Genomic DNA, 27221 nt, shown 5'->3' with positions numbered 1-27221 from the left:
CTTAAATTCTAATGCACTGTGCATCTTAGGGGCTAGTTCAAAATTAATCGTTAATTTAATGGCTATAGTTTTATTAGTTATGAACTAAAAACTATGGTAAATAATTTTTATTGATCACAGTTAAATAAAACCGACGCTGAAATATAAATTTTTCATAAAAAAAAAGTTATAAGCCATGACAAAAATATTTGCCACACGACAAATGTTTTAGGCACTCTCACAGATATCACGGCCGACAACCGTTGTATGACCGTGATTAATAACTATTTGCCATGATTATTTTGTCCTTAACTATGACAAATATCTATGATTAAATATTGTATTTTTTGTAGCGTTGAGCTGACAAATTCAAGGGCTTTTTCTACATCACTTTCTTCTTACAGTAGTCCTTTGAAGAATGCACTCTAAAATCCATTTGATAGACTTTGAAGTGCCTATTTGTTTCATATAATGGAACCCTCCTTACTGTTTCCAATCATCTTACATAACAAAGAGTTAAAAATTATAAATGATGCTTCTTATTTACTTTTTATTGTTAATAAGTAAAATAATATAAACATAATTAATATATAAAGAATTAAATAAGCACATTTTTGTCTAACTTTTATTGTGCACACAATCATGCAATCAACTTTATTTCTTTTTAAACTAGAATATTGAACATGGATAACTTGTTGTAATAGGATAAACGACTCATGTTTTCTGTACAAGTGTTTCTGATTTACATTTATCAAATGATACGCCTTGGATACTTTAACCACAACTGAACCAATTTCTAAATCAAGTACATATCAACAAATCGTTTTGGATTAGTAGGGTTGAGAATAATTATTGACAAAAATATATATTCATATTTCATAACATCCATGGAAAAGGATTAATGTATAATAGACAAATAAGAATATAATTTGCCATATTAATTATGTCAAGACAATGACTATATACAAATATACTATCAAAAAGAAGGCAAGACACAAGACAATAATTTTGATTGAATATTGATGTCAAAAACAGAAATGTGAAAATATGAATGTGGGCAGTTATTGTTGTCATGAAATTCTATTTAGTGATTTACTCTGTAGTAATTCATATTATGAAAACAGGAATGCAGGATACAAAAAAGTATTTTACTGAAAACCAATTAGCAATATTGGGTGCTGCCATGAATATCATAAATATATTTTTACAAATAATGGGACAAATGTGGAAGTTAATATGTAAAACAAAAGGTGAAAAAAGAAAAGAAAAATGACAGACCAACACACATACATAAAGGTATAATATAAGGGTAGAACAATCATTTAATTTTAAATTTTAAAGATAAATTATTTGTTAAATATATATACATGTTAATTGGAAAAATAAAAAAATATTACAAGAAATAGAAAAAAATCATGGAATAAGAGTGAAAAAAGAAAAGGAAAGAGAAAAATCAAAATGAATAAAGGTCAGAGAGAGAGAGAGAGAGAGAGACGAGCAATTCTAATTTGTCAAAACTCAGAACCGGCACCCTACCTTTTATCATCATCATAGAATAACTAAGGCAGAACCTACAAAGACTAACCATTTTCACCTCACATACTATCAAAGATCAAAACAGTTGGACAAGCAAGATTTTACCTAACTGTGGTTTATTTTTTCATATGTATAAAAACGAAATTAATTACAAATCGTTCATCATTCCCGCTAACTCTTAAACAACACAAACTCAACCTATCCTCAACTACTTTTTACACAACACAATTCAATAGAAATAGTAAAACCTTATTGGTCCTTAATATCACAATTCTAAAATATGTAGAGCAGTCGGGCAAAAGAAAATAGAGTGCAACTCCTTTTGCCTTCCGATTAATTGCCAAACGAGTCACCAGCGCGCACAGCCTCGAGACACATTCAGCTGCTGTTGAGGACATCTATCTTTGGAATGGATCTTCAAGTCCATGATGCCATCAACAGAGCAATCTGCATAATGTGCAAAGAGTCGTCAGTACCAAAATATTGGGAGAGGTCGTGCAACTATTAGAACCAACAAAAAGGCAGGGAGGCAACATATCTGAAGGAAGACATACTGACTTAAAAAGCACAGATAGACAAGTTGTCAAAGGAGCAAAAACCATCATTCAAAGTGATTAATCAATCGATTCTTTTGAATTCATTGAATCCTTTTCCGCGCTCAATAATCCCCTCCCTTCTTCCACTCTGCCCCGAAAAGTAACTAGGACCAATTTATTCACATTTTCATGTTCCAATTGAACACTTCCCATTTTTTATTATATTAATAGAAGAACCAAGTCATTGGCCTTGGGCTATAATAGATTGGCGATCAGTAACAAAAGCACATTGCATCTTAACTATGGTTATAAACTGGTAGCAAACGGGGACGTTCCGGGTGCCATGGAATCAGATCAATGGATGATGTGATAGAAACAAAAAGATTGAGTATTGACGAGAAAATCAGTGATAGTGGGAAGCAACAATCTAAAATTCTCAAATTGAGTACATCAATAAACTTAGAGGAAGTTACTGAATAAACAAGAGACAGGCACTAACTAGCAACACCTGGAGACAAAGAAGTGACCATTTTATTCAGCCTTGGCTTTAGAATTAGTACAACTGTTAGTCACCTTCTGTTTTAGTATTCATACTGAAGATGTGGAACAAGATGACTCAGTGAAATGATATATACTTGAATTGAACAAGTAAAATATATTCGTTCATGTGGTTATTCTTATTAAGCATGGAAGTTCATGTGGTTATTCTTATTAAGCATGGAAAAACAACACTTATATTTAAACAAGCAAACTTCAGCACAGGTAATGTCTTACAACCATATCAAAAATCCTAGATTATGGATAACAAGTACAACGCTACAAGAGACCTAGTGCAGCAGTTACCAGCCATGATCCCAACTCACGACCTAAGAATGTGCCAAAACAAACAAAACAAGAAAAGAGAGGTATAATGGTTATGCCAACCACGCAATGCTTAATAAATACAGCTCACTTCTTTTGTTAACCTGCAAATGCCACATGATACTTGACCAGGCAACTCATTAAAAGACTAATTAGATGGTTATTGTAAGTATGATAACTTGCTTCTTCATGCTTGCACACTTACAGAAACCTACATCAAATATTGTGTTCCTTAACTAGCAGCTCTGAAGTTTTCATGTATCTTTTCGCCTATAGCTAACTTATCTTCTCTAGTTCTTTTTCCCTACCTACCTTATTCATAATTTCATAATACTTGAGATATACCACTAACTCCTACAATTAGAACCCCCAAGGAATTCAACTAAAAACCAAAATTGCACAAACTATGTATCTCATCATACAAGAAAAAGAAGTACATAAAACGTGAAACTCTTTAGTTCACCATAGAACCCCATAACTATCAGTCCGGCTCTTTACATCATAAACCCTGAAAATACCTTGCTTCATGACCACCACTCTCAATGTCCCACAGAATAAAATATAGCCTCAAACATAAAAGAAAAGGTAAAGTGACATAGGCCTTGGCAATTGCATAAACTTCATAATCGTGTATTATTACAATACAGAAAACAAACTTAATCAAAATGGTAACACGACAAATATCCTCCATCTTTATATCTCAATTTAATGTCAACAAATTGCAATTGCAAACAGATTAACAGAAAATGGACCAACTGACCTCTCCTATTCCCCTTGCCAGTCTTTCAATTCGCTGCGGGGTACAAGTAGCTTTGCTACACGCTCTTCAGCATCGATATCATTTACCACGCCGCGACATCGTGAGAATCCACAGTAGCAGACTAGCCTTTCGTCCTTTGAGAAAAACCTACAAAGCCAAAGAACAAAACAAGTAAGCTTGTGGACACAAAAACAAACACAGTTGAGTGAAGAGATGGAACACCTGTAATCATAAGTCAGTTCTTCCCACTGCTCAATGTCTCGTTTCGCAAATATGATGATGTGATCATCACCATTGACACTAATCACTCTAGAATAGCAATTTGGCTGAAACAGAAAAAAACATTTAAAACTTCTGATGGTGAAATTATAACCTCGTGCTAGGGGAAGAATGCTTTCACAAAGATAGCAGAGACATAAGAGCACGCTTTGGTGCCTTAACAAAGTACCTTGGAAAATTTGAAATAAAATAGATAATCAAACACACACGCACACAAGGTTATAGCTCAAGCAAGAGGTAACCTGGAAATGTTGCACTAAGTTGATGCAGATTTACAATAAGAGGGAAATATAAGAAAACAACTTCATCGACACTCTAGAATAAACTGGAACCATGATATATTCCAAATATCACACTTCGAGAATATCTTCCACTGCTCAAATCTTTATCCGGAGCATTCAATAACTTGGACGTGGATAAGTCAAAAACCTTATATATAATTATTAGTCAGTAAAGAATGTCTAGAATATATCATATTTTATGAAACACAATTTGAAGCTACTTTGAGATTCCAAAAGACAAAAAGAAGTTGCAGTTCGATAGGAAATGCATGAATGTATTTGGTTAACATTGGAAAAGTCAGATTTTTTTGTTCCAGAAAGCACCAATAATTTTGCTACATTAAGAAGTGTTAGCATTAAGCTAAAAATATCCAAACACTCAACCAATTCTAGGGATTTAAGCGCAGATGTCATTCACCGTACAGTAACGCATACTGTGGGTAATTCAAAAGACATCATATCTCCTCCTCATCACAAACGCAGCAACTAAAACACACTACATATCAACAACAAATAAAGATCATCCTCAAGGCAGAAAAACTTGGAACCACAAACTAGAAAGACAGATGAATAAACCAACAATATAGCAGAATACACCCCTTCAATAGAAAAATACAGGCAAACGTATCCTCTTAATTGGACGAGAGGCCTAAAATCTATATACCTAGGGCCTAGGATGTCTTTAGTCAAACCAATAATAAAAGATATCTTAGTTATGCATCATCAAAAGGTGAACTTACTGTTTGGAGCATAAACAGAAATGTTTTTCTCCCTAATGGAAAAAAGAGTATTGCACAAAGAAATAAAATGTAATAGTGAAACTGCTATATTTGATACATACTTCACATGAGTGGTTAATCAAATGCGCTATGCTTCCTGCCCTGGTGGCGTCTATCACACGTTCATCATCAATTCGGAACATATAAGTTCCAGCACCCTGCACAAAAAAAATGTTAGGAGAAATCTAAAGCAAGTCTCGGCAGCCACAGTATGAGCAATCTTCAATGACATGAGCTACTTGACACCAATGAATGTAACAAGTTATCAACGTTCAAAAGGCTGTCAAATGCCAAAAGCATCAAAAAGATGTTCTGTAATTGGGTATAATGCCCATTTGTCCTTACATTTGGAAATTATATGGGTAGACATAAAATAGCTAGACTCTCTCAAAAAATTTAGCTTAGCAGAACATATCGAGCGTATAGATGTATCAGCATAAAAATTCAGACACAGAAGCACCAATAACCAGACTGCATATCTGACAAAGACATGAGCCATGCATTGATCAACCATGCAAATTTTCAATAAACAATGCATCTGGAATAGTTAGAATGTATTGGACACGTAACAGTGTATATTCAGAGGACATTAAGTGACTCGATGAAAACTGAAGAACATCTACCGAGGACACGATCCATCAAAATCAGAATGGTGGATAAGATATGTGATAAGTTTATTACAAAATATTCATGCCCAATAGTGTTATAACCAGGCAATGGCTGCGAGAAGGTTGTCCCAAAGGTTTGATTTGATAACTAATAAAGTGTTGGAGGAATGTTATGACTCTATTTAAGATATGACTATATAGTGAAAACTTGGACAACATGCAAACAGATATTGAAATTGAAAAGATTGAATAGTCCTAAAACCATGGAACCTGAAACAGTCATGAAAGAGATGTGTTCAAAGGAAGGATAGGTATTTAAGTCTCTAAGAGACTTTTCTCATAATTATTGTCTTTCTATTAGTAGGCCAGCAGTAAGTAGTCTATGCTGTGACTGCTGCAACTATTTGTATCTATTTACGCACATACCACTTGCAACAAGAAGTATGATCTACCTCAATTCGGTATTAACTCAACAGAGGTAAAAAGATCTGTTTACTTTACTCATACGATCAAAGAGAAGAGTTTTTACTACTTTGGCAAAGGGCCAGGCTACTGCTTCTTAAAACAGTACATTGGTAAACACGAGTCAAATCACCAAGATCAAGCTAATATAGAAAAGCAGAGCATGTATAGATCTCCATAAGTTGGACAAATCCGATATGAGATAAGACGTGAATCAGTTCTGATTAGCAAAAGTGCTAGCCACTAAAATTCACTACTAAAATGAAAATGTGATGAAGCAGCTGACTAGCAAACGGTATAAACGTGTCTTGAGCAGATAATACTCTAGAAAGGATGACTAAGTACAGTTAGGTTAAGTATATAAGCATGGCAACCATCAGCTTGAGGCTGTTATCCTACTTCCATAACAAGGTTGGTTATGAGTCTACAGTTGTTTTCAATTGAATGGCTACTAGTGCTCACCAAGCTCCGATGGAAATGTTAACTCTTATGACAAGATGCCAATTTTCTTTTTCCAATTCATTTTAAGCAAAATGTAACTCCAATTATCCTTTTTAAATGGAAAACTGCCGGGCATCCATAACTGTATTCCATAATATGTTGCAGTTATGGTTACGTTCCTTAACCATTTTCCATTAGTAATCTACCGGACACGCATCAAACTCTCCCGACTACAGAAGTTCCACCCATACCACACTATAACACATTCATCCAAACAAATGTAGGAACTCACCACTAATGAATTGTATATCAAATGTTCTCTTCTGTCAGCCACTGGAGCCCGAATAAGTTCCCCTGTATATTCGATCACCTATAGTGCAATCAATTGAGATATAACATGTTAAATCTCAAATTAATTTAGAAAAAGAAATGTAGGTCAAAGCAATTTACCATATCTCCTGCTCTATGTGGAAGTTTAGTGAAGACACCGAAACCGTGTATACGAGACTTTCCTGTAACCACAACATCCACAAAGGTGCATATCAAATTAAATACTTCTGCCTGATGATCGAACGAAATAGATAAACAATTTTTTTTGCACCACTTAAAACAAGGTATAAATCCACACTTTAGGTCTTGAATATCTCTCTATCTTTCCTTCACAGTTCAATGCCTCCCTCTCTATTTTTGATGGTGCAGGCAACGGGTGTTTATGTATATAATCATCATATACATTCACATTATTTATTCAATGACTCGTCATATGTGGTCAACTGACAATGGTCTAAAATCCATACATCCATCAACTGCAAGCTTATCAGATTGAGGTCCAGGAGATAAAAACCTTAACACAACAATTAGGCTAATATACTGAAGTATTATGCTGTAAAGAAAACAACAAAGCCAGGGGTACACATGGAAACACCAACAAAAACTGGAAATGAGGTGGGCTCACGTAGAAAAGATAGGTAAAAAGATAAGCGAGACGCATAAGGCAACAGGCAGAAACAGAATGAAATTACTTTATACTATAACAATCAATGAGGACATGTTTTCTTTTTCTTCTTCAAACGAGGGATTAAGATATAGCCAGTCAATCAGAAACCATATATGATACAAGACTACCATCTGTCAAAAGGCACTACTACATAAACCCAAGACTTGAAACCATAAGGTTTGCTGCTTCTGAAGGGAACAGCAAGATCCTACATAGCTTCTAGACTCACCATTATTCTGGATAACAAATTTCCACTAAAATGCAGTTGTCATGAATACATCTGATAACACATCATATGCAACTTTAACTTTCCATGGTCAGCTCAAAATATCAGATCATTAGGAAAGAATGACAATTATCCTGACTTGCTACTCTTGACATGATAAACCAACAAAAATAGTACAAAAGAAATTCAACGGTAGTCCCTGGCTAAGAAATACTCATGAATGAAAACAAAGATTCCGATAGAGAGATAAGGCATATGATACCACAGATCAATTTGATGCATGATGTATGATTTAACCTCAGTTTGAGGGTGAAGGAAAATATTGTTACAGGATGGTTATGGTGAGAAAATAAACAGCCAAAACTACAGGAAGGAGAGACGGCTACCAAGCTACGAGTATAGAGTGTACCTACTTGATCCCTGAAATGAAGCAATTCTAACTAGTAAAACATGACGACTAGTTAACGAGGAATCACAAGAACTTTGGCTATTAGGCACAACAAGAACAGTGTCTTACCATAAGGCTGCAGTTTCATGGTACATTGGCTAACAGTCATGCGAATGTGGCAATTAAAACAGTAGAAGATAAACAGAAGAATATAAAGTCTGATAAGCTAATAAAGTAGGGTGCACATCATTGGTCAACCGAGACATTGCAAGCAAAATGTTGGGGAAAGAAACCTTAACTGGTATCAGAAATGAGGCCAGTGGGAGAGAGTTGATGTCAACAAATCTAAAAAGCAAAACCAACCTATGCATTTAATTTTACAGGAATCTGTACCGTGGTGAAGAGTACAAGTACTGTCAGTAACAGCCACATATTCACATGTTTCAGAATTAGAGCAAGCAACAAAAGAGCCTACTGAAGTTTAAAATGGGATTGAAAAACAGAAGAATTACAGAACACACACCAAGTAGCAGGAATATCTGTATAAGGAGAACAAATGATATCTGCAGAAAGTTTACCAAATGCCAGTCTCTTTCTAAAGGTATTCCTCATGTAATTGTACTTATCAGCCACTGAAAGAATCTTGCCAGATGGATCAAGTCGAGAGGCCTGCAGCTTCGTAAGATCAACGGAATATCTAGAACCACCAGGTTCATTGGAAGACATTTTGTTCCACAAGGGCATATGGGGCCTGCATCCACCAAGCAAGTATGGCTGGTTCTCCACATACGAGCGCTTTGATGCAGCAGCAGGATTTTCAGGTTCATTTCTCCCTCGCCTCATGAGAAAATTATAGGGCTCTAGTTACACATAAAGGAAAACAGAGAAATCAGATATCTCTAAATAGCATTTCTCTTAACAAAAATCTGGAGAATCCAAAAACTCATTACGTAACAATGTTCCAAATTAATTCAATTCCAGAAAAAGCAGCAAGATGCAGAATAGGTTACCGCAAAATGCTCACTTAAACAGGGGAAATTTACAGAGAAAAGCACCTATTTTATCAATAAATAAACAGAGTACATTTCTCTCCCTGATTATGAAACATAAGTTAATGGAAGGCTATTAGCTGTTACATTCCATAAGATCATATTGATCCTCTTATCAGATGAACAGAAAAATCAAATCAGAGAAAATCCCATCTACTACAGTTTCATAAAATCGCTGAAACTAAATCAGAATACACAATGAGGTCTAAGCTTGGGGTTGGTTGATTGATCTAAAAATCATGCATGGAAAGGCTATATGACGAGAATGCTCTTAGAGGAAACAAGATAACCCCTTTTAGGCATTGGCCTATCCAAATATATGCATAAAAATCATACAGATGTCCAACAAGAAAGCATTGGAAAATTTATGCCTACATAACATCTAATCAATCCAATCATGTGAGAGACCTGACATTTCTCTGCAATAACTAAATATCTATAACGAACATTGTCATTGAACACATCGAAATACAACTCAATTTATGAAAGAGAAATCAGCTGGCAGGGGCATTTTCACATTCACGTTTTGAATTCAACTTATGTAAGAGATACAAATCCATAATCTATTTTTCTAAAGTAGACAAGCGCCCATATTAGCAGGGCGTTTGTCGCGTCCCACTTACTCCCATAACCTAATACATCACCATTGCTTCCACCTCGTCTTGGAACACATACAGAGATAGGAGCTGATATCACATATATTGATCACGGGACCCTCCCGGCTATTCCCGAACATGCTCGCTCACTCAATTTGTCATGTTACAGAGATGAAAGTTAGCATGTTTAATAACACAACATAAAGTGAGAGGTGCTCTAGAAACCGAAAACCTCAAGTCAATCATCCATCTGCACTGTGGTCGTTACCAAAAGAATTATTGCAAATAGCAGTACGGAATTGGCTTGGCACAAAAGCCTAATCAAGAGCTCTTTTTGTGCCAAAGTCTTTTGGAAAATAGACCGATTTAGCCAGGCATCATCGACACCTCACATCGAAGCGTAGTTTACATTCTTAGTTTAAGCATAATAAAGTATCCTCTAATTGCAGGCTGCGAATACTGGGGCTCTTATTGAGCGACCAAGGAACAGTAGAGTTTCTATCCAGGTTTTGTTAAAGTATAATTCTTCCTACCAAAATTATATGCTCACCAATTTCCTTTCTAGTTCCATTCAATAGTGCTCCACATCCTGCAATGGCAATTTTCCTCCCAAAAATTTCTTTCACTTAAATGTAATGATGTGGCAAACTAACTCCATCCATTCTTTTGAGGTTAAAAAGTAAGACTTCAACTCTAACCTACAACTATGTCTCAATGCAAATACAGACATTCAAGTTGGGCCAGAGGAATAATTGGTACTAGTTCGGAAAACCACTTATAACATATTGTCATTGCTCCTTTATCACCTCCCCCAGCTGCGGCTCATTCCAGAAATTCTAGTAAGTCAAGCCATTGCACCTTGACCTGGCAAAGATTCAATCCCAACCAGAGAGTATATCGCAGGCAGCACAGAATCACTGCGTTAGCCTAGAAGCAGTACAACGGGAAACAAGGCTCGAAAATGCATAAATCAAAGAATTTAGCAGATGCAAGGATCTTATGTCAAATTAGGGCATGTATCTCAACGATTGCCAATCATTTTATGTTAGCACTAAAATTTTGAAAATTATGAAGACTGGAAGAAATCAGTACATACCAGCACGAGCACAACCAGAAGGATTTGTCGGTGGAATATAGTCTGCAAGTTCAATAGCTTTTTGTCCAACTTGCTCATCATAAGGCAAACGCTCATTAGATGTGGGCCTGTGTTTCCTGCAGAAAGAAAGTAGTTGAATGCACTGATCCTCCTCATCCTCATCGAAAGGTACCAAATGCAGTCCGTCCATATCCTCAGGCTAGAAACAAGATATACGAGTAACAGAGAAAGAAGTTACAAAGAGATAGTTTGCTAACAGTACTCAAAAAGTAAATTCTTCTAATATGCTGAGACAAGCCATCCAAGCCAGCAAATAACTTAGATGCAATAGACATCGGATACCTCAAGGCAAAAGCCAGCAGCACGTGCACAGAGAGGATGATATGCCACACGGCAATTGTTGTTTGAGCACTGGAAAATTATTACAAATAATAATATGGTCAGAACAGAAACCGGAAAATGACGATAGAAGCTCCAAGAAAGAAACAACAAGATGATATGTAGCAATACAAAAAGACTACAGAGTTCTAATTTCAAGGACCAAACCAGTAACTATCAACTAAAATTAAAACAGCACAAGGAAAAAGAAATAGGCTTTCCATCTGATAAGAATCAAAAGAAACCGTAAAATCAGCATAATAGATTGGCTGACAAGGCAGACGAACATTTCACATGCTGCAAGACATTACTAGACATGTGATACAAATAAGTCAAATTTGCCACACAGTTACCTTGCCAAACATTATTAAACATAACTTCAGTAAGAAAATGTTTGACACAGCATAAATCAAATCATACTGCTCTTGATCGAACAAATATTCAAGTTGAATCTTCCTTCAAAGACTATTAAGTATTCAGACACTTGTGCTTTGCCACCACAACCATGACAAACATATGAAAGAACAGATTATTTAGTAGGCGCTACATAATCATTGATAATTGTTATTTCAACCCTCCACCAACAAGAAAAAAGAGAGAGAATAGAAAGAAAAAGAACAATAAATAAGTTGTCCAGGACTCAGCACGGCTAAAACAAAGAAAAGGGATAAATCTACCTGAATACACGCTCCATGAGAAACACCACAGATACTACATAACAGCTTCCACCGGTCCTTCATAGAGTAAGAGAAAATAAGAGATGATTGAAAAGATTATGCTACATGCAAGCATGAAGCAAGTACCTTAACTAAATTGTTTAATAATACAACACAAGATGATATTCCTCTCCTTGAGGGAAATTTGTTTCGAGAGATTTTAGGGCAAACACTAAAAGTGTTGTATTCAAAGGTAATCAATGAGAACTAAAGAGAATACATCAAAGATTGACATAGGGAAGAGAGAAGATACCTTATTGATTCTACAAAGTCCATCAATGGGCTCCATTTTCTTTATATCAGATAAACAGGTTTCTACATGAAATAGATGGTTTAAATAATTACAAGTACTATAACCCAACAAGCAAAAAAAAAAAATGTCTGTCCATGCGTGTGTTAGTGAATCACAAAGAAGAAACCTGGTATCCATATGGCACAAGCAAGATGAGCCCAACGTCCATCTGTGGTAGGCTTCATCGCACCTCCTAAACCATATCCGTTGACAAGATTGCATTAGATTTTTTGTCCATTCCAAACAGCAAGTGCCGCCAATCAATGTTTAAAAGAGGTTGAATGAAGAAACAAGTAGAGATTTTTAAATACCTACTACAGGACACAGGCAGCATGGAGGAGGAGATTCAGGAGCTCCCGGACGACATAAGTTGCATAGCCAAAGAACACCACCAGTAGGCTCAAGTTCTCCATAGCATCTAGCATGCACCTGAACCAGTATCGCAGATTACAAAACAAGTAGAACAGAGAAGAGTAATTAATGAAAAGTCACCCAAAAAAAAGGAGAACAAAAACTGATAAGTAGAAGTCATCTTACTTGCAAAAAGAATATAATACATAAAAGCAAGCGAGACAAAAGAATTGGTAAGATAGTTGCTCTTTGAAAAGATAGGAGTCTTAAAGAGGCTCCTATGACCACAGGAGCCGACAATAACTCATATTACCTTGCCAAAAAAACATCAAGTCATATTAAAGGGAATCCCAAGCAGTGCAGTTTGCAGGAATATCAACTGCGCAACACTTTGCCAGTATAAGTAAATACGTGAGATGCTAAACTTTGTAGCTAGCAATTCTTATTGCTGGGCATAGATAATTAACATTATCAAGCTTCTATAACTGCAATGTAGGGGGGAACAGAACAGGGGGGAAAAAAGAATTCATAACTCTTAACAAGACATGCCAAAAGTTTAAGCTACTGCAAGACTTTAGAATCAATAGAGATAAAGATATGCTACACAACCACAATAAAACGATGGAACCTTTTATATAGCACACCCCCTGGTCGGAACCAAGCAACATGAGGTCTGGCCACAGGGCACAGGTGGCAAGTCATTCAATTATTTGAAGTTGAGGAAAATTGAACCCCAGACAGCTATAAGAAACTAATCAAATCAGGAAGCTTTCTTTACTGGCATGAATTAATAATTGCAAGAAAAATTAATATGTAATGGAAAAGGCACTCTAGCAATTATTCATTGCCAGCAGAGGACCAACTCACACAAATACATAGCGTTGGAGAAACCAGCTAAAGGGTAAAGGAAATGGACTTACCATCATCCTGCATTTGTCACACTGAAGAAATAAATTATTCTCGTACTCCTGAAGCAAACATTTGACAACAGCAGATTCAGTGTGCAATTTACTTTTTCCAGGGCAATCAAGAAGATAATAAAGAAATCAGCATTAGACAAAAAGAAGAAACCATACTGTCTGAAGGCAATTCCTGCTATATAGGCTCAACTAGAGCAGAAGAAAATATAAAATGAAATAAAAGAGCAAGTTCAAGCCTGAATCAACTCGAAACTGCTAATCCTTAGCAAAAGAAAACCCTACCTCATCCATATGGCACACATTGCACTTATCAAGGTCCCTCCATTCCACATGGACAGGCCTGTAACCAATAGGAACCCCTTTGGTTTTCCTAGATGCCACCTGGGAAGATTTTGAAGATGGCTGGGAATTTGACATCTCCTGTGAATATTAAGACATCAATTTGTAGGCTAAGAAAGGCATCAAAGGGGAAAGGTGCATGCCATGACAAAAATCAGGCAATACGAACACACAGCTATGAGGTTGAAAATCAAAACCAAATCACACATGTTAACTTAATGTAAATATAAATGAAGATATAAAAATGCACTGACTTAAAACACTATGCAGCCCTGATCATGACATAAATTCAGGATTATTATAAAGCTTTTAGTTTTTGGAAAAGATAGTAGACGACATTAATGAATAATAGCCAGATAAACCAGAGAGGATAGATACTTACATCCATACACAAACAGATTGAACACATCATGTTTAACGCAGGCCAATGGATAGTACCACAGTTGTCAATATCAAGGCTGAAGCAGTATACTCAATCATAACCATAAGCATTACAACTGAGATATTGTTATTGGTTGAGTAATAATTCCAAATGTTGCATAATCCAGCTCACTCACAAGACCAGCAGCCTCCATTACTGACAGAACGAGATTTTATAGCATACACATAATGACCAGGAAACCTTTCCTAGCTCTTCCTCATCATCTATAATGAAGGAAGCTTCAGTAGCAGTCGGAGTGATAATGCTTTACATTTCGGAATAGTTGCTGTTGAGTCATTCTACTAGACATAATTAAGGCCCATTCAATTAGCTTTCTGGAACAACTTTCGAAACAGGCTTTTGGTGATTTAGAGAATGGCTTTTAGTGCTGTTAATGATTATGTTTGGAACTTAAAATTTCTGGACTGCAAATCTGCTTTCCTATTTTTGTTGCAAAACATAATAAGATATGTGCAAGCGTGTCACTCCTTAATGGTGAATTAATTGCACAATATTCAAATTCAACAGTCCAAAAACGTTCAACATTAAGTTAATTAGTTTTCATCAGATTTCACCCTCCCTCTTTAACCTTCTTGTCTCCTTACCTCTTCAACTTCTCTCTGTTCTGACCCATAACCATGGTGATGGAGACGGCGGCGGCTGCTCCTACGCAGGACCACACCATCTCCCCCTCTTTTCCGGCTCGTCTTTTCTCTGGCCATAGCAGCCACCACAGGTGGATCTGCAGATCTGAAGGAAAAATGATGTTTTTGCAGGGACGAAGGTCAGAGATGAAGAAGATGTCGAAAATAACGACTGTTGTAAAGCAAGAAGGGAGGAAGAAGAAAGACAGTAACTGGGACAGTGAGCAGGAAAGGAGCAGGAGGACAAGAAAGGCAATGAGAGGGGTGGTTGCGGACAGAGGAAGGACAAGGCTGCAATGGTAGTTGTGATGTGTGTTCAGAGATTAAAGGAACTGAAGATGAGTTTATACCTCCATGGCTACTTTGCTAAATAGGAGAATATCTTGAGTTAGGGTTATTTAAATCAAAGCTCAAAACAACTAAAGTGGGCCGAAATAAGTATGACCAGAAAAGCTCCACAAACAGAATGGGCCAGAATTTTTTGCAATGTTTTATAGACTAGTTGTGTTGTTAATTAGAGAATTAGAGTTTCATAAATTAGCAGCAGCGAGCTTCCTTCTAGGCGAGTTTTCGAAATCTAGAACTACTAAGGGGATCTCTGTGTCTAAATTCTCTTATCATCAGATATGGAAATTGAATAACTGCACATATAAGTGCGTTTGAGGCAAATTGTTGTGACAAACCATGACTGGTTTTCACATAGGACATCCTAAATATAAAAACATAGTAGGAATTCCAACCAAGACCCTCCACTGGTAAGAAAAAATACCAAAATTAATAAATACTAAATTATGTACTTTCTGTACTAAATTTTTATTAAACTATATAAATGGAAGTTAGTAGTGACCCAAATTGTCATTAAACACAAGCAAGGCGCTTCAGAACAAGATTATGAAACATTGATGCGCACATAATCACATTGCCTAGTGCATCAAAAACTTGTCCCAGCAAGCATAGATGCATTATGATCCACAGCAAATAGAATAATCAAAAAGAGATCTTACACTTCTATTCTAGCCCTTTCACTAGGGGCACCGCCATTATTATAACAATGGCCGAGAACAGTATCTAAAGGAGGCTACAACAGGTAAATGGCATGGAAATTATTTTCTTAAAAAGCTCATATGATAGAAATACACACGAATGCAAACATGTTCAAACTGCTATTTGCAGACATTCTACTATCCTTAACTTCAGAATCCTTTTTTTGCAGATACTCGTCAGGGATGGGTGGGTCCCTCATTCTATGCACATGGCAATTTCAAAGATGCAGGAATCTCAAACTAGTAAATAAATCAATGTAACATGTTGGATACACTGACAGAGAAGATAGTTATGAATTTGGAATAACTAATAGAGGGTATTGTTGTACATAATACCTTTATGAGTTTAGAAACTTTCGGGTGCGCAAAACCAAACATATATGAACCAGAAGCAAAACTCTGATCAGCTTTATAGTCTCGATTCCTGATTTGCACTGTCCTAATCCTTTTGTATATTTTACTCCAGCAAGCAGATGGAGTCGGTCCATTAAACTGCAGAATAAAGATTATTGAACACAAAAGATAAACCTGAATTAAGCAGGTTTGCAATCCAAGCAGCAAACTACTGAAAAAAGGGGGCTCAGGACAAAATATGTGATATATTAAAACAAATGAAATTACACACTTGATAAGAGATAAAAAAGAAGATGGTATGGATGAAACAAAAACAGGTTGACACGACCATATCAAAATGACTAACCTGGAAAAAGAAAATAAAGATATGCAAATTTTGCTAAAGAAAGTGAGTCAGTTTTCTTAAAACTCAAAACCTTCTCTTTGAGGCCACCTACCATCCTTTTATTCAGAGTGCATTACAAAGTTTCCATGTACCCCTGGTCCATAGGGAACAAACCTCCCATAAAAGCTCTGCCAGCCAGTTGACCAAACTGAGGATCCCAATTTGCATGAGCAATATGTCTATCATGATGACTATTGATGGACTAACTCTATTATTTCTTGAAGCGCGATCACTGGCACTTACCCCCCCCCCAACCACCTCCAACCACGTGGGGATAAGAATAAGAGAAACCATGAACCAAAATAGAAGGAAAGTTCATAGTAGCCTCATTAGGCCATACATCTCTCGAAAGCAGAGTACTAATGGACAAATAAAATGTAAGAGGACGCGAAGCATGATGACTAAGTTATCTTCTACTATCCTTGTGGACACCTCAACAGTTCTCCACAGACTTGACCCAACAACCAACACCTCGAAATGTGATAGAAGATCCAACAGTAAATCTCTTTTCAGTAACAGTATTACCAGACTCATTCAAAAATGAACCAGTGGTTTCGAATTCTTAGGCCACAAAAATATAAGTTCGAAAGCTAAACCTCAGGCATGGAAAGGCATTACTTGGATAGAAACAAAGAACGCGAAGAAAATGACAATACATGGAAAACGAGAAAAGCGCACAACATGTTTAAAAGCTGATTACAGGAAGATTAAAAAGAATTAAGTGTATTGACAGAGAAACAGAGCACAGAAACTGATTCTTTTTAAATTTGTAGGGTAGCTTATGAGATACCTCTTCTCCATCATGTGTTGTAACTCTAAACAAAGGTCTGGTCTTCAAGTCAATATCTCTCAGTACTTCCATCTTATATAAGGTATGCAAACTTGGATCTGAAGGAAAAAGCAAAAAACCAATTGGTAGACAGGATGGAGGAACAAAAAGCACCAGATACCCAAGCAAAAGAAATATTAACAAGAAACACCTTTCAGAGAGATGTTCACCTGTTATTGAAGGAAACATCCTCACCGCAGTATATCCCTCGGGCCATATAAATCTCTCATTTTGGAAATTAGTGGTGTCTTTCACAATTTTTCCTGCATGGAATCACATGCACAAGAAATTAACAAGCTGATTCATTAATTACAAGAGGTTCTTCTATATCTGAACGCACACATGGAAAATCACTAGTCAAACTGATGCATCAACATCTACAACAGTGAGATGAATAATAAATTACAGAAGGTACTAAGCACTAGAGACCGACAGCATCCAACCACAGCACATTGCATGTCATCCCTACATAGGAGAACTCAGGGAGTAGCACCATGGAATGCTTCAACTAAGGCTTAACAGAAAGCAACAAGTGTAGTAATATATCACCATCTTCCGTTATCATAACAAAATTACCATAGTGAGACTTACCAAAGCTTATTATTTGCAACTCTCCATCTTCTAATGGGCAGCTTTTAAGATCTTCAAGTTTCTTGCTTATCTCATCATGGCTCGTGCACTCTTCATCACCCGAATCAGCAGCATTTTCATGCTCTCCACTTCCAGTACCATTCGTACCAGCATCAACACCATCTCTTAGCTGCAGCATTCTTCTTGGAAGCCTCTGTTCACTAAGATACCTGATCAGAGCAGATACCTGAGTTATTTACGAAGCCTAACTACTCAGGTAAATATCACATAATTCATTACAATGCAAGAATGATCATTTTGTTTCCCTCAACATGTAGTACTTATTAGTCATTTACAACAGTTTGACGATGAAGATTATATAGTAAAGTACAACCAAGCCGTTCCTTTCAATCAAAAAAACCAAACACTGTAAAAAATTCAGAACAGACTTGATGGAGGTTTGAAACTAATATTCATAGGAAACGACTTCCACCATGCTTCACAAGGAAACCAAACTTTCAGGAAATTTGCCATTTAGATAGGAAAAAAGTTGAGCAACATCTTCTTTTTGCTATAGAAAGGAAAGCTTCTGTTCATTCAATCAAAGAAGTGGGCCAGCATTTAATGCAATTTCCCTTCTGATGGACCAGGTAGTCCTCAAAGAGGGAAGATCAGCTGGGAGTACTATTACGTGCACATAAACTTCTGATTCTATAACTCAATTAACCCTCTAGTCATAAGAACAGAAAGAAAAAGCAGTTCGGCTTTCAGACATGTAATATGCTCTAAGCATAGATGCAGGAAGTAAAAAAAAAGCATACATGAAACATAAATTCAAAAGTCATAACATTCATGCTATGCTTAACAAAGATAGTTGAGATGAATATAACAATATCTGAACTCTATAGTTTTTTCTCATTCCAGATTACTTTTCTTCAAGCATAGTTCACTAAATTTTGCAGGGAGAATCTTATTCAATCAAAAGGTGTACATGGTATTCAAATGGATGGTCATTAAAAATTACAGGGATTTGACCTTTAAGAAAGTTGATGGAAAGACTTACATTTTTGCTTCCTCCAATCCTCGAACAAAAGCTGGTTTCTTGCACTTTGAGTGACAGGACGAAAGAAGGCCCTTGAGGAAAGAGATAACCTGCTTCCGCGTCACCCTGAATGTTAAGAAGAAAGCAAACATGAAGACCACCCAGATGACAGTATGTATTAACAATTCCCAGCCGGATCAATATCCCAGAATCTGGCAACAATCTACGATAGGAGAAAAATCTTCAGTCCTTAAAAACTAATACTACCTAGCAAAATCATGGGTACCGAAGAATTGTACTAGGACTGATTTCTCTCCAGAGACTTTGTTCAGACCTTTACGTTCACCCACATGTGATTCATCCAAAACAATTGCTGGCCATGCAGCATGTCCTATACGAAATAGAGCAAGATGTCAGTAGTTAATTAAAAGACTTTTATAAACAAGAAGTAATTACATACATATACTAATAAAAACTGAAAAATAAAATAAAAGGACTTACATAGGTGTTAGGTTTGCACAATAACAACCTAATTTATTGATACAGAAAGAATAAAGCATGGGAGGGAACAAAGTCCCCAACCTCCAGGTTTAGTACCTCGCCTCCAAAACAAACAAGAAAGCATACAAAGCAAAAGAATCCCCACATATGGTAATGATCATCATTATACAAAATTAGAGAAGTTAAATAACATAAATTCCAGGGCTCAAACTGTGGAGTTAACTTCGCCATGTCAATTTCTGAAAGAAAGAACAAAAAATACATGGAATATTGCACGTAAATTGACCCTCATGCACACTGTATGAAAGGAAATTGCATGACAGGGGTACGAGAGAACCAAATGAAAAAGAAAAGAGAGAAAAAGGCAACAGTGCAGAAGCAAGTAAAAGTAGAAGATTAGGCATTTTAAATGTTGTTACTAGGTAACAAATTACACAAATCATGAGATTATACGAATTGAGAGAACAAAATCATCAGCCTGAGTCACGGTTTTTCTATAGTCAGGTATATTTTGGTCATGACACCCGCATCGCGGTGAACAATGCAGCTAAAAGAGATAGAGGAAGAAGTATTAAATGAAACTCAGCTAACTAATCATTTCTTTCTTCCTTCCGCACTTCATACATTTAATGTCAGTCACTGTCATTATTGAGAAATACTGCAAAACATATATCTGTTTCAAGTGTTCGGTTTTATTTCAAAAAAAGTTAAACAAACTAGATCGTAAGTTTCATTAAGTAAAAGCCTGAATATGATTAAAGCTTCAAGTTGATACCACTGAATATATTCCGAAGTTCCATCAGTGATTGCATTAATACCTGCTACGTTGAGAATTTCCTTATACAACTAGTTACAGAATAAAGCAGCATCACTAAACTAGATTACTGGTATCAAATTTCTTTATGACATTTCCTGCGCTTTTGAATGAGGAATCACTTCGCAAATACTCAGACGAGCAATAATTCATCTGTAACTTACAAAAAGTAGATTATTGATAACTGCTGGCAGGAAAGAGGTGGGCGATACGTCCTATCTTTTACTTCTTTGGGCACAAGAGATTTTAGATCATATAAGCATATGAACTAACAGAATCTGATATGATCTTAGTATGTATTCAGCTAGAAACATCCACCTTTCACCTTATGAAAAATTAAAAGCACACAGTGACGCACCAGTAAGTTTAGCCCAGATTATATCCCCAGTCTCAGTCTCCTGGCAATCATCCAAACTAGCCGCCAAAACCATCAATTCATTCACATCAATGCCATCAGCTTCTGAGCTTTTTTCTCGGAATTTCAACTTCAAACTTTGCATCTCCTCAAAGGAGATATGGAACTTGATTCGTTCATTGGATAAAATCAGATTCTCTTCCTCTTCGTCCTCATACTTCACCTGCATTGCACTCCATATGTTACCAAAGTGAACACAGATAAATCTAGTATATCAAAAACAAGAAAGGACCTTACATGGTGACGGCCAGTCTCGGAATTGTGACCAACTATACAAGCACAATACCAAGTTGCATCCAGCGGCCAGTACACCTATTCCCACAAAGCTCTCAATTTATGTATAGTAACAAATCAAAATAAATAAAGAGCTTAATTGCATGAAATTCACACAAATTGCTTAACTTTTAGCAGGTCCAATCACATAAACAAACGATGTCCACGTGATAAATGCACCAAAATACTACTATAATGATATCAAAATATAACATTCTTATCAGACTATTTAAGATTACTAGAGATCTTACCTTGCATTGTAGCCCAATAAATTTCTTTGGATCGACGCCCTTGAAACTCAGCCTGCATCCAAGGAACACACCCAATTGAGACACAAATTGAACATCACTAGTCACAGTATTTGAAAGATCTATCCATTTAAAAGATTGGGAAAACCAACACGTACCAGACCCATTTTTTTGATCGTAAAGCTTCTGAATTTTTTGAATCATCTTCTAAGCAATCATTTTTCCGCTTTCTGCTCTCACCATTATTAAGAATGCTTTTAAAGTTCCTATTTTTCCTAATATTATTACAATTAATTTTTTTTAAACCATCACTCATCTGCCTTTGATCATCTAATTTACTTGATGCCTTACACTCAACCCCCAATTTCATCAACTCCGCACTGTTATCTACTCGCCTCCTCTTAATTCCACTCTCCATTCCTCCGTCAACCTCCAATTCCTCCGTTTTTACATCTGAACCCGGCACTCTCAACGACCCAAAAAAAGAGCTTTTGTCCCCTTCTCTCTTCCGCCGCCTTAAGTAAACCTGAGGCAACTGAGTCGTCACGGCGATCCGGCGGTTTTTCAATTGATCATGGCTATTGATTTGTGGTGGTTTACGGGCAGCAGCCTTGACCTTTTTCGATCCGGTGGCGGTGACACAAGGAGAAGTAGCGGAGTACACGTCGCAAAGAGGTATGTACTTGAGAGGAGCATTTCCCCTCTGAAATTCATCCTCTTCACGCTCTTCTAACGCCGGGTTCAGCTTCACACCGTCGTTTTCATCTGATGAGAGCGATAAATCAGCGGAGGAATGGAATGCTGCAGCAGCAGCCATGGCGAAGAATTGGGAGCGAAAGAAAAGGTGAAATGATTTTCTTCTCACTTTCCTTCTTTGTATGGGGAATGAGAGAATTGTTTATTAGGGTTTTTCAAGGGTGGGAATAATCGATTTCCCGCCGTTGGCACCTGAAGAATGGAATGGGGCACTGCTCATATATATAGCATATGTGCAAGGTGTTACCATCACAGGTGTGAATTATTATATGTACAGCCGCGCAACAGATGATATTGGAATCAGCAACATTTTATGATTAAGTTTTGGTGTTTTGATACCTCTAAAGAATTCTCCTTACACATATATGAGGCAAATTATCTTCATATTAGCATGAAACCAAATCAGGAACACTTTTCCTTTTCTTTTATAATTAATTTGTTTATATGTAAGTAACTGTAGCTAAAATCGATCTTTCTACGTGGTTTATGATTCAATATAATCAAATTAATCATTTTCTTTTTGTTTATTCAAGTTTATAGCAACCGGAAGAAACACCTGAAAGTAACCCGACGACCGACAGACAGAGAATATTTTTATAGTTAATCAGGATTTTGTTAGCGCCCTGTGTATCTGGTTTTGGGGAAACTCTACCTGCGAAATGGTTAATTTAAGCGGTTCTTATGATAGAAATCTATGTTTATACATTCACACGATATATATATATGAGTGAATGTAGTCGAACATAGAACATCCGACATTCACTGAGTTTGAGTATACTTGTCTGATCATTTTAATGCTTTGTTTAAATACAATATGATCAAACAAATAAGTTTGGTGGCGACAAAAATTTTACAGCTGAACCGATTAGGGTTGTTGTAGATATACTTCCCTTCAATATATACAAAAGAATGACAGATGACAGTTGTAACAGATAAACCAACAACGTGGCAGGGATTTTTAGAATCCACAATCCGTTATCCACGAGACTATGTCTACCAAAAGAGGGGGAAATAGGGATAAAGTAAGTCGCAACTACTTACTTACGCAGTGTTAGGGAGATATAAAGTAAGTCGCAACTACTTACTTACGCAGTGTTAAGAATATCTCCCGTCAAGTATCTAACTTGAATATCGAAAGGATTTTTAATAAAAAACATGTGAACCCTTGTTTGGAAGACATCATCTTCAATTAGTAATAGCAAATTAGCTCATTTTAATTGAAACAAACTACTTTGTTCATTCCATGAATGTGCACCTACAAAATCGTTAGGAGTAGTTAATATTTCTATTTAACTCACATAATCATTACACATACATAGAATAATCATTAAAGTTTCTTTACCTATTTGGGTTCTTTTCGAGTGAAATACACATTAAATTAGAATTCTTTTATTGTAAACTTATAAATACATGGGCTAAACTGATTATTCAATACATTTGATCAGTGAATGAATATATTTTCTAAAATATTTTAGTTTTAGCAAAATTAAATATCACATGGGGAGCTTGCATTTTCTTAAAAAATTCAATGGTTAATACAATATTTATATAAACACTTTCCTTTTGAGATTACAATATATTAGTGCATTACAACTTTAACGAGCCCATTATTGAAATTACATTATAATTTCGTATATGTCGTGAATATTAATTTCAATTATTTGACTACATATAGTTTATATACCATCCTGGATCACACATTGCACTTCAATCTTGACGATGGCGGGCTGCCCCTTGTGGTAAAATAACTCCACATTGAGCTCGATCTCATCCTCTGGTTCATTGAAGATCAAATGATCCCGAAGAAACTTGTAATATGTAGTTATGGAATGCGTAACCATGGTGATATCATCCTAGTGCTTAATAAGGTAGTTTGCTATCCCCCATTATTGGATTTCAAAACACTTCTTAGTAATGTTGCGCAATTAGGTACGCACATGGTTATTGTGGAGTCATGCACCAGTGGTCATGGTCCCTATACTTAGCTAGGTATACCTGGTCCATTGGTAGAGGGCAGGAAAGCATCCATAATTTGTGAACCAATATCCACCACATAGTATTTATCTGCAATGATTATAGAGAAAATCTAAGGCGTTTGAGGGAGATGACATAGAACTTCCATGCATATATGAGATTAGGTACCCACAATAATTTTATTAAGTACTCACGGATCAAAAAGAAAGGGAATGTGGGATGGCACGATGCAAAGGTGACAACATTACCTTCCCGCCTTACATATATGTGACTGAACATCATATCAAAGGTCGCATATCACCATCATATTTCGGGTTGGGTGACTCACACGAGAATGATATATATTCTATTGCTTGTGTCACATCCATACTTGTATTGGCAGTCCATCCATTATCTGATGCAATCTTATTGAAAGAAATTTCTAGTGTTTTGTTAGGAAAATAATAGAATTTAAATTAAATAAATTTAATTTGTTTAAAAATTCAAGTGTTCCTTAAAGTATGGGAAGAAATATAGGTTGTTCATCTGATGTGGATGAATGTCATTGAAGTCTAGCCCAGTGATGATCTCTTGTGCCAGGCCACACAGTGCACGTAGAACTTAATGGAACCTACGGCCAATAGTCTCTAGTGAGTGCTAAAAGTATTCCATATTGTCACTTTGTATTTGTAATTTCCAACTATTTGCATAAATAGCTCAATCTCATCGCTAGAGCTCACTCTCAACGATTGGATATGTGGAAGCTCGCCTCAACAATGCTTCTACCAAGGTATAGAAGCATGGGTTTGGCATGCGCATATTATCGTACGACCTCCCAGCATATGAGTTCATGATTATCTCCGGAACCCATCCTCCATAGAGTAACAAAGATGCGTTCCTTGCCATAATTTCTTGAAAGTCTTTGGACAAATAAAATCTCAGAAAATGTAAAAAGTTCTGGGCATCTCGAGATCATGGTTACCTAGTATGCCGGGGAACCACAAGACATATGATCGTCAAGTTGGCTCGGGTCGCTACTGCTAGACCTGGACTTGATAAGATAGAGAAAACATAATTATTAATGTAGGAGTGAGAGAAAAAGATATAAAAAATATTTAGATTAATCGACAATAAAGGTGTTGGCAAATTAATATGAATCAATTGATATGTAAGGCAAAAGAATTAATAGAAGCTTATAAGATATGTGAGAAGTTATTTTCACTCATATTCGATTTACGTGACACCATCCACAAGAATTATATTTATTTGCGTTTTTTATAGGCTTGATTAGAAAAATTTCATATTTTTTTTCAAAACTTGATGAACAATTTTTAATTATGGAAGTAACATAAATAAAAACAACGTCCACCACAATGATATTAGTAGGGTATTTTAGTATATAATAATTTTTGTATCGCTATTTGGATTTGATGTATTAAAGAAGCCCACCTCTATTTTAATTTAAATGGAGAAACTTATTAGGAGATAAAATAAAAATAAGTGTGGAAATTTTTTTTTTTGTGTAATAGTTTCAACAAAATTGATTAAAGGTATTTCCATTATTAATCTAAAGATAATTTATTTTCTTGATGTATTTTTTTTAAAAAAAATTCAACATTATTTTAATTCAACTTTAAATTAAAATATGTATTCATAATTGAATAAAATAAAAAATAATGAAAGACAATGTTGTGACACCTTCCGTGGGTAGGCATCACACCGATGTACATGTTGCATAATGCTTGGTAGCACGTGTGCAGGGTCCAGCATATATGCTACTGATGCAGAAAATCGTATTAACACCCAAAATTTTGAATTTTGAATTTTTAAAATTTTCCTAATGCCATAAATACTTTTAATTACAAACAATATTCATTTTTCTAATTTACATTTGGATATAAGATTAAGGAAGGACATTTAAATTATTTCTTAAAATGATTGGGACCATTATTTAGAAAGTATAACTAAATATGATTTGGAGAAAAATATATGATTCCTAATTGCATACAATTTGTATATACAATTTGATTAGAAAAATTCAAATTATTTCTTAATATGATTGTGATCATTATTTAGAAAGTATAAATAAATAACTTTGAACAAAAATATATATGATTCCTAATTATATATGAATACAAAAATTTGAATAAGAAAATGGGATTCCCTCTTGTAACTTTATTAGGAAAGTTGAGAATGCTTCCTAATATAGTTAGGACCTTGAAAAGTCCAAGTCAACTTGCACTTTATTTTCTAAAAGATATTTTTCAATTGTTTATTTTAAATTTTAGAAAAATAAAATCATTTTATGAATCAAATTTCAATTTTATTCCACAAAATATATCATGTATTTAATATGTGAAATTAAATTCTTTTATATTATATAAATATATATATGATATTACTACTAACTATAAATGTTGCGGCCGGTTGGTCTAGTGCTTTATTTTTTTAATTTTTCCGCTCGTGTGCATATCAAACCGTGACATATTTAGCTTCGTTGGTTTGAAGTAAGATTGTTTTTGTTGTTTGGCACCTTGTGGCAATGCGCTGTGAGAGTTTCCTCCAATTGGTCCTATAATAATCAAACAAATCACCTCTTTTCGAGGGGAATTGGAGTCCTCAGGATGCATGTGCGCTGAGGGGTTATGTCCATCCTTCTTAGAGGGATGCGAATTAGGATCTTTAGGAGCCTTTTCCCTTAGCATGTTTGCTGCTTCTAGTAAGGGCTCGTACCATGAACCTTTTCCTAGCATATTAATTTCTAGAAGTATCCGTTTCGAATAAATTGTTCTGTATCATTATTCAAATAGACTATTTCCCTCAACATCGGCATCTTCCGCGAGTGAGCATCATGTAAATTTTTTCTGCAACCATTTTTTTTGTTCCGACCAAAAGCAAGACTGGAAGTGTCAATTTTTATAAATACCGAACTAAATGTGTCTTAGTAAAATATGTATAGGACTAAAATTGTTCTGTTAGTAGTTACAGGATAAAATATATCAATAGTATTAAAATTACAGAACTAAATGTGTTTATTCAAAAGATAAAGGATGAAACGTGCAATACACCTATAATTATTGGATGAAAAGTAAGATTTTGCCGC

At 35.7% G+C, this 27221-nt stretch overlaps 1 protein-coding gene across 1 annotated transcript; it reads right to left on the bottom strand.

The window, feature by feature from the left end:
* Positions 1–1614: 1614 nt before the first annotated feature.
* Positions 1615–22416, bottom strand: LOC105158686 (histone-lysine N-methyltransferase ATX2). The gene is made up of 25 exons (XM_011075520.3): positions 21568–22416; positions 21413–21464; positions 21126–21200; positions 20832–21051; positions 19426–19549; positions 19180–19284; positions 18138–18346; positions 17717–17809; positions 17508–17605; positions 16315–16470; positions 13814–13951; positions 13532–13579; positions 12572–12689; positions 12388–12453; positions 12222–12283; positions 11930–11986; positions 11217–11285; positions 10875–11073; positions 8712–8993; positions 6973–7034; positions 6815–6892; positions 5074–5169; positions 3895–3998; positions 3673–3819; positions 1615–1962 (listed from the first exon to the last, which is right to left on the bottom strand). Exons 1-24 carry the CDS (start codon positions 22224–22226, stop codon positions 3678–3680), a joined length of 3312 nt encoding a protein of 1103 aa, XP_011073822.1. The 5' UTR covers positions 22227–22416; the 3' UTR covers positions 1615–1962; positions 3673–3677.
* Positions 22417–27221: the final 4805 nt, after the last annotated feature.

This window comes from Sesamum indicum, linkage group LG3, assembly GCF_026168435.1.
Source record: "Sesamum indicum cultivar Baizhima isolate 11 linkage group LG3, ASM2616843v1, whole genome shotgun sequence".
NCBI classification, from domain to species: domain Eukaryota; kingdom Viridiplantae; phylum Streptophyta; class Magnoliopsida; order Lamiales; family Pedaliaceae; genus Sesamum; species Sesamum indicum.
This window is presented reverse-complemented; position numbering and strand designations above follow the sequence as displayed.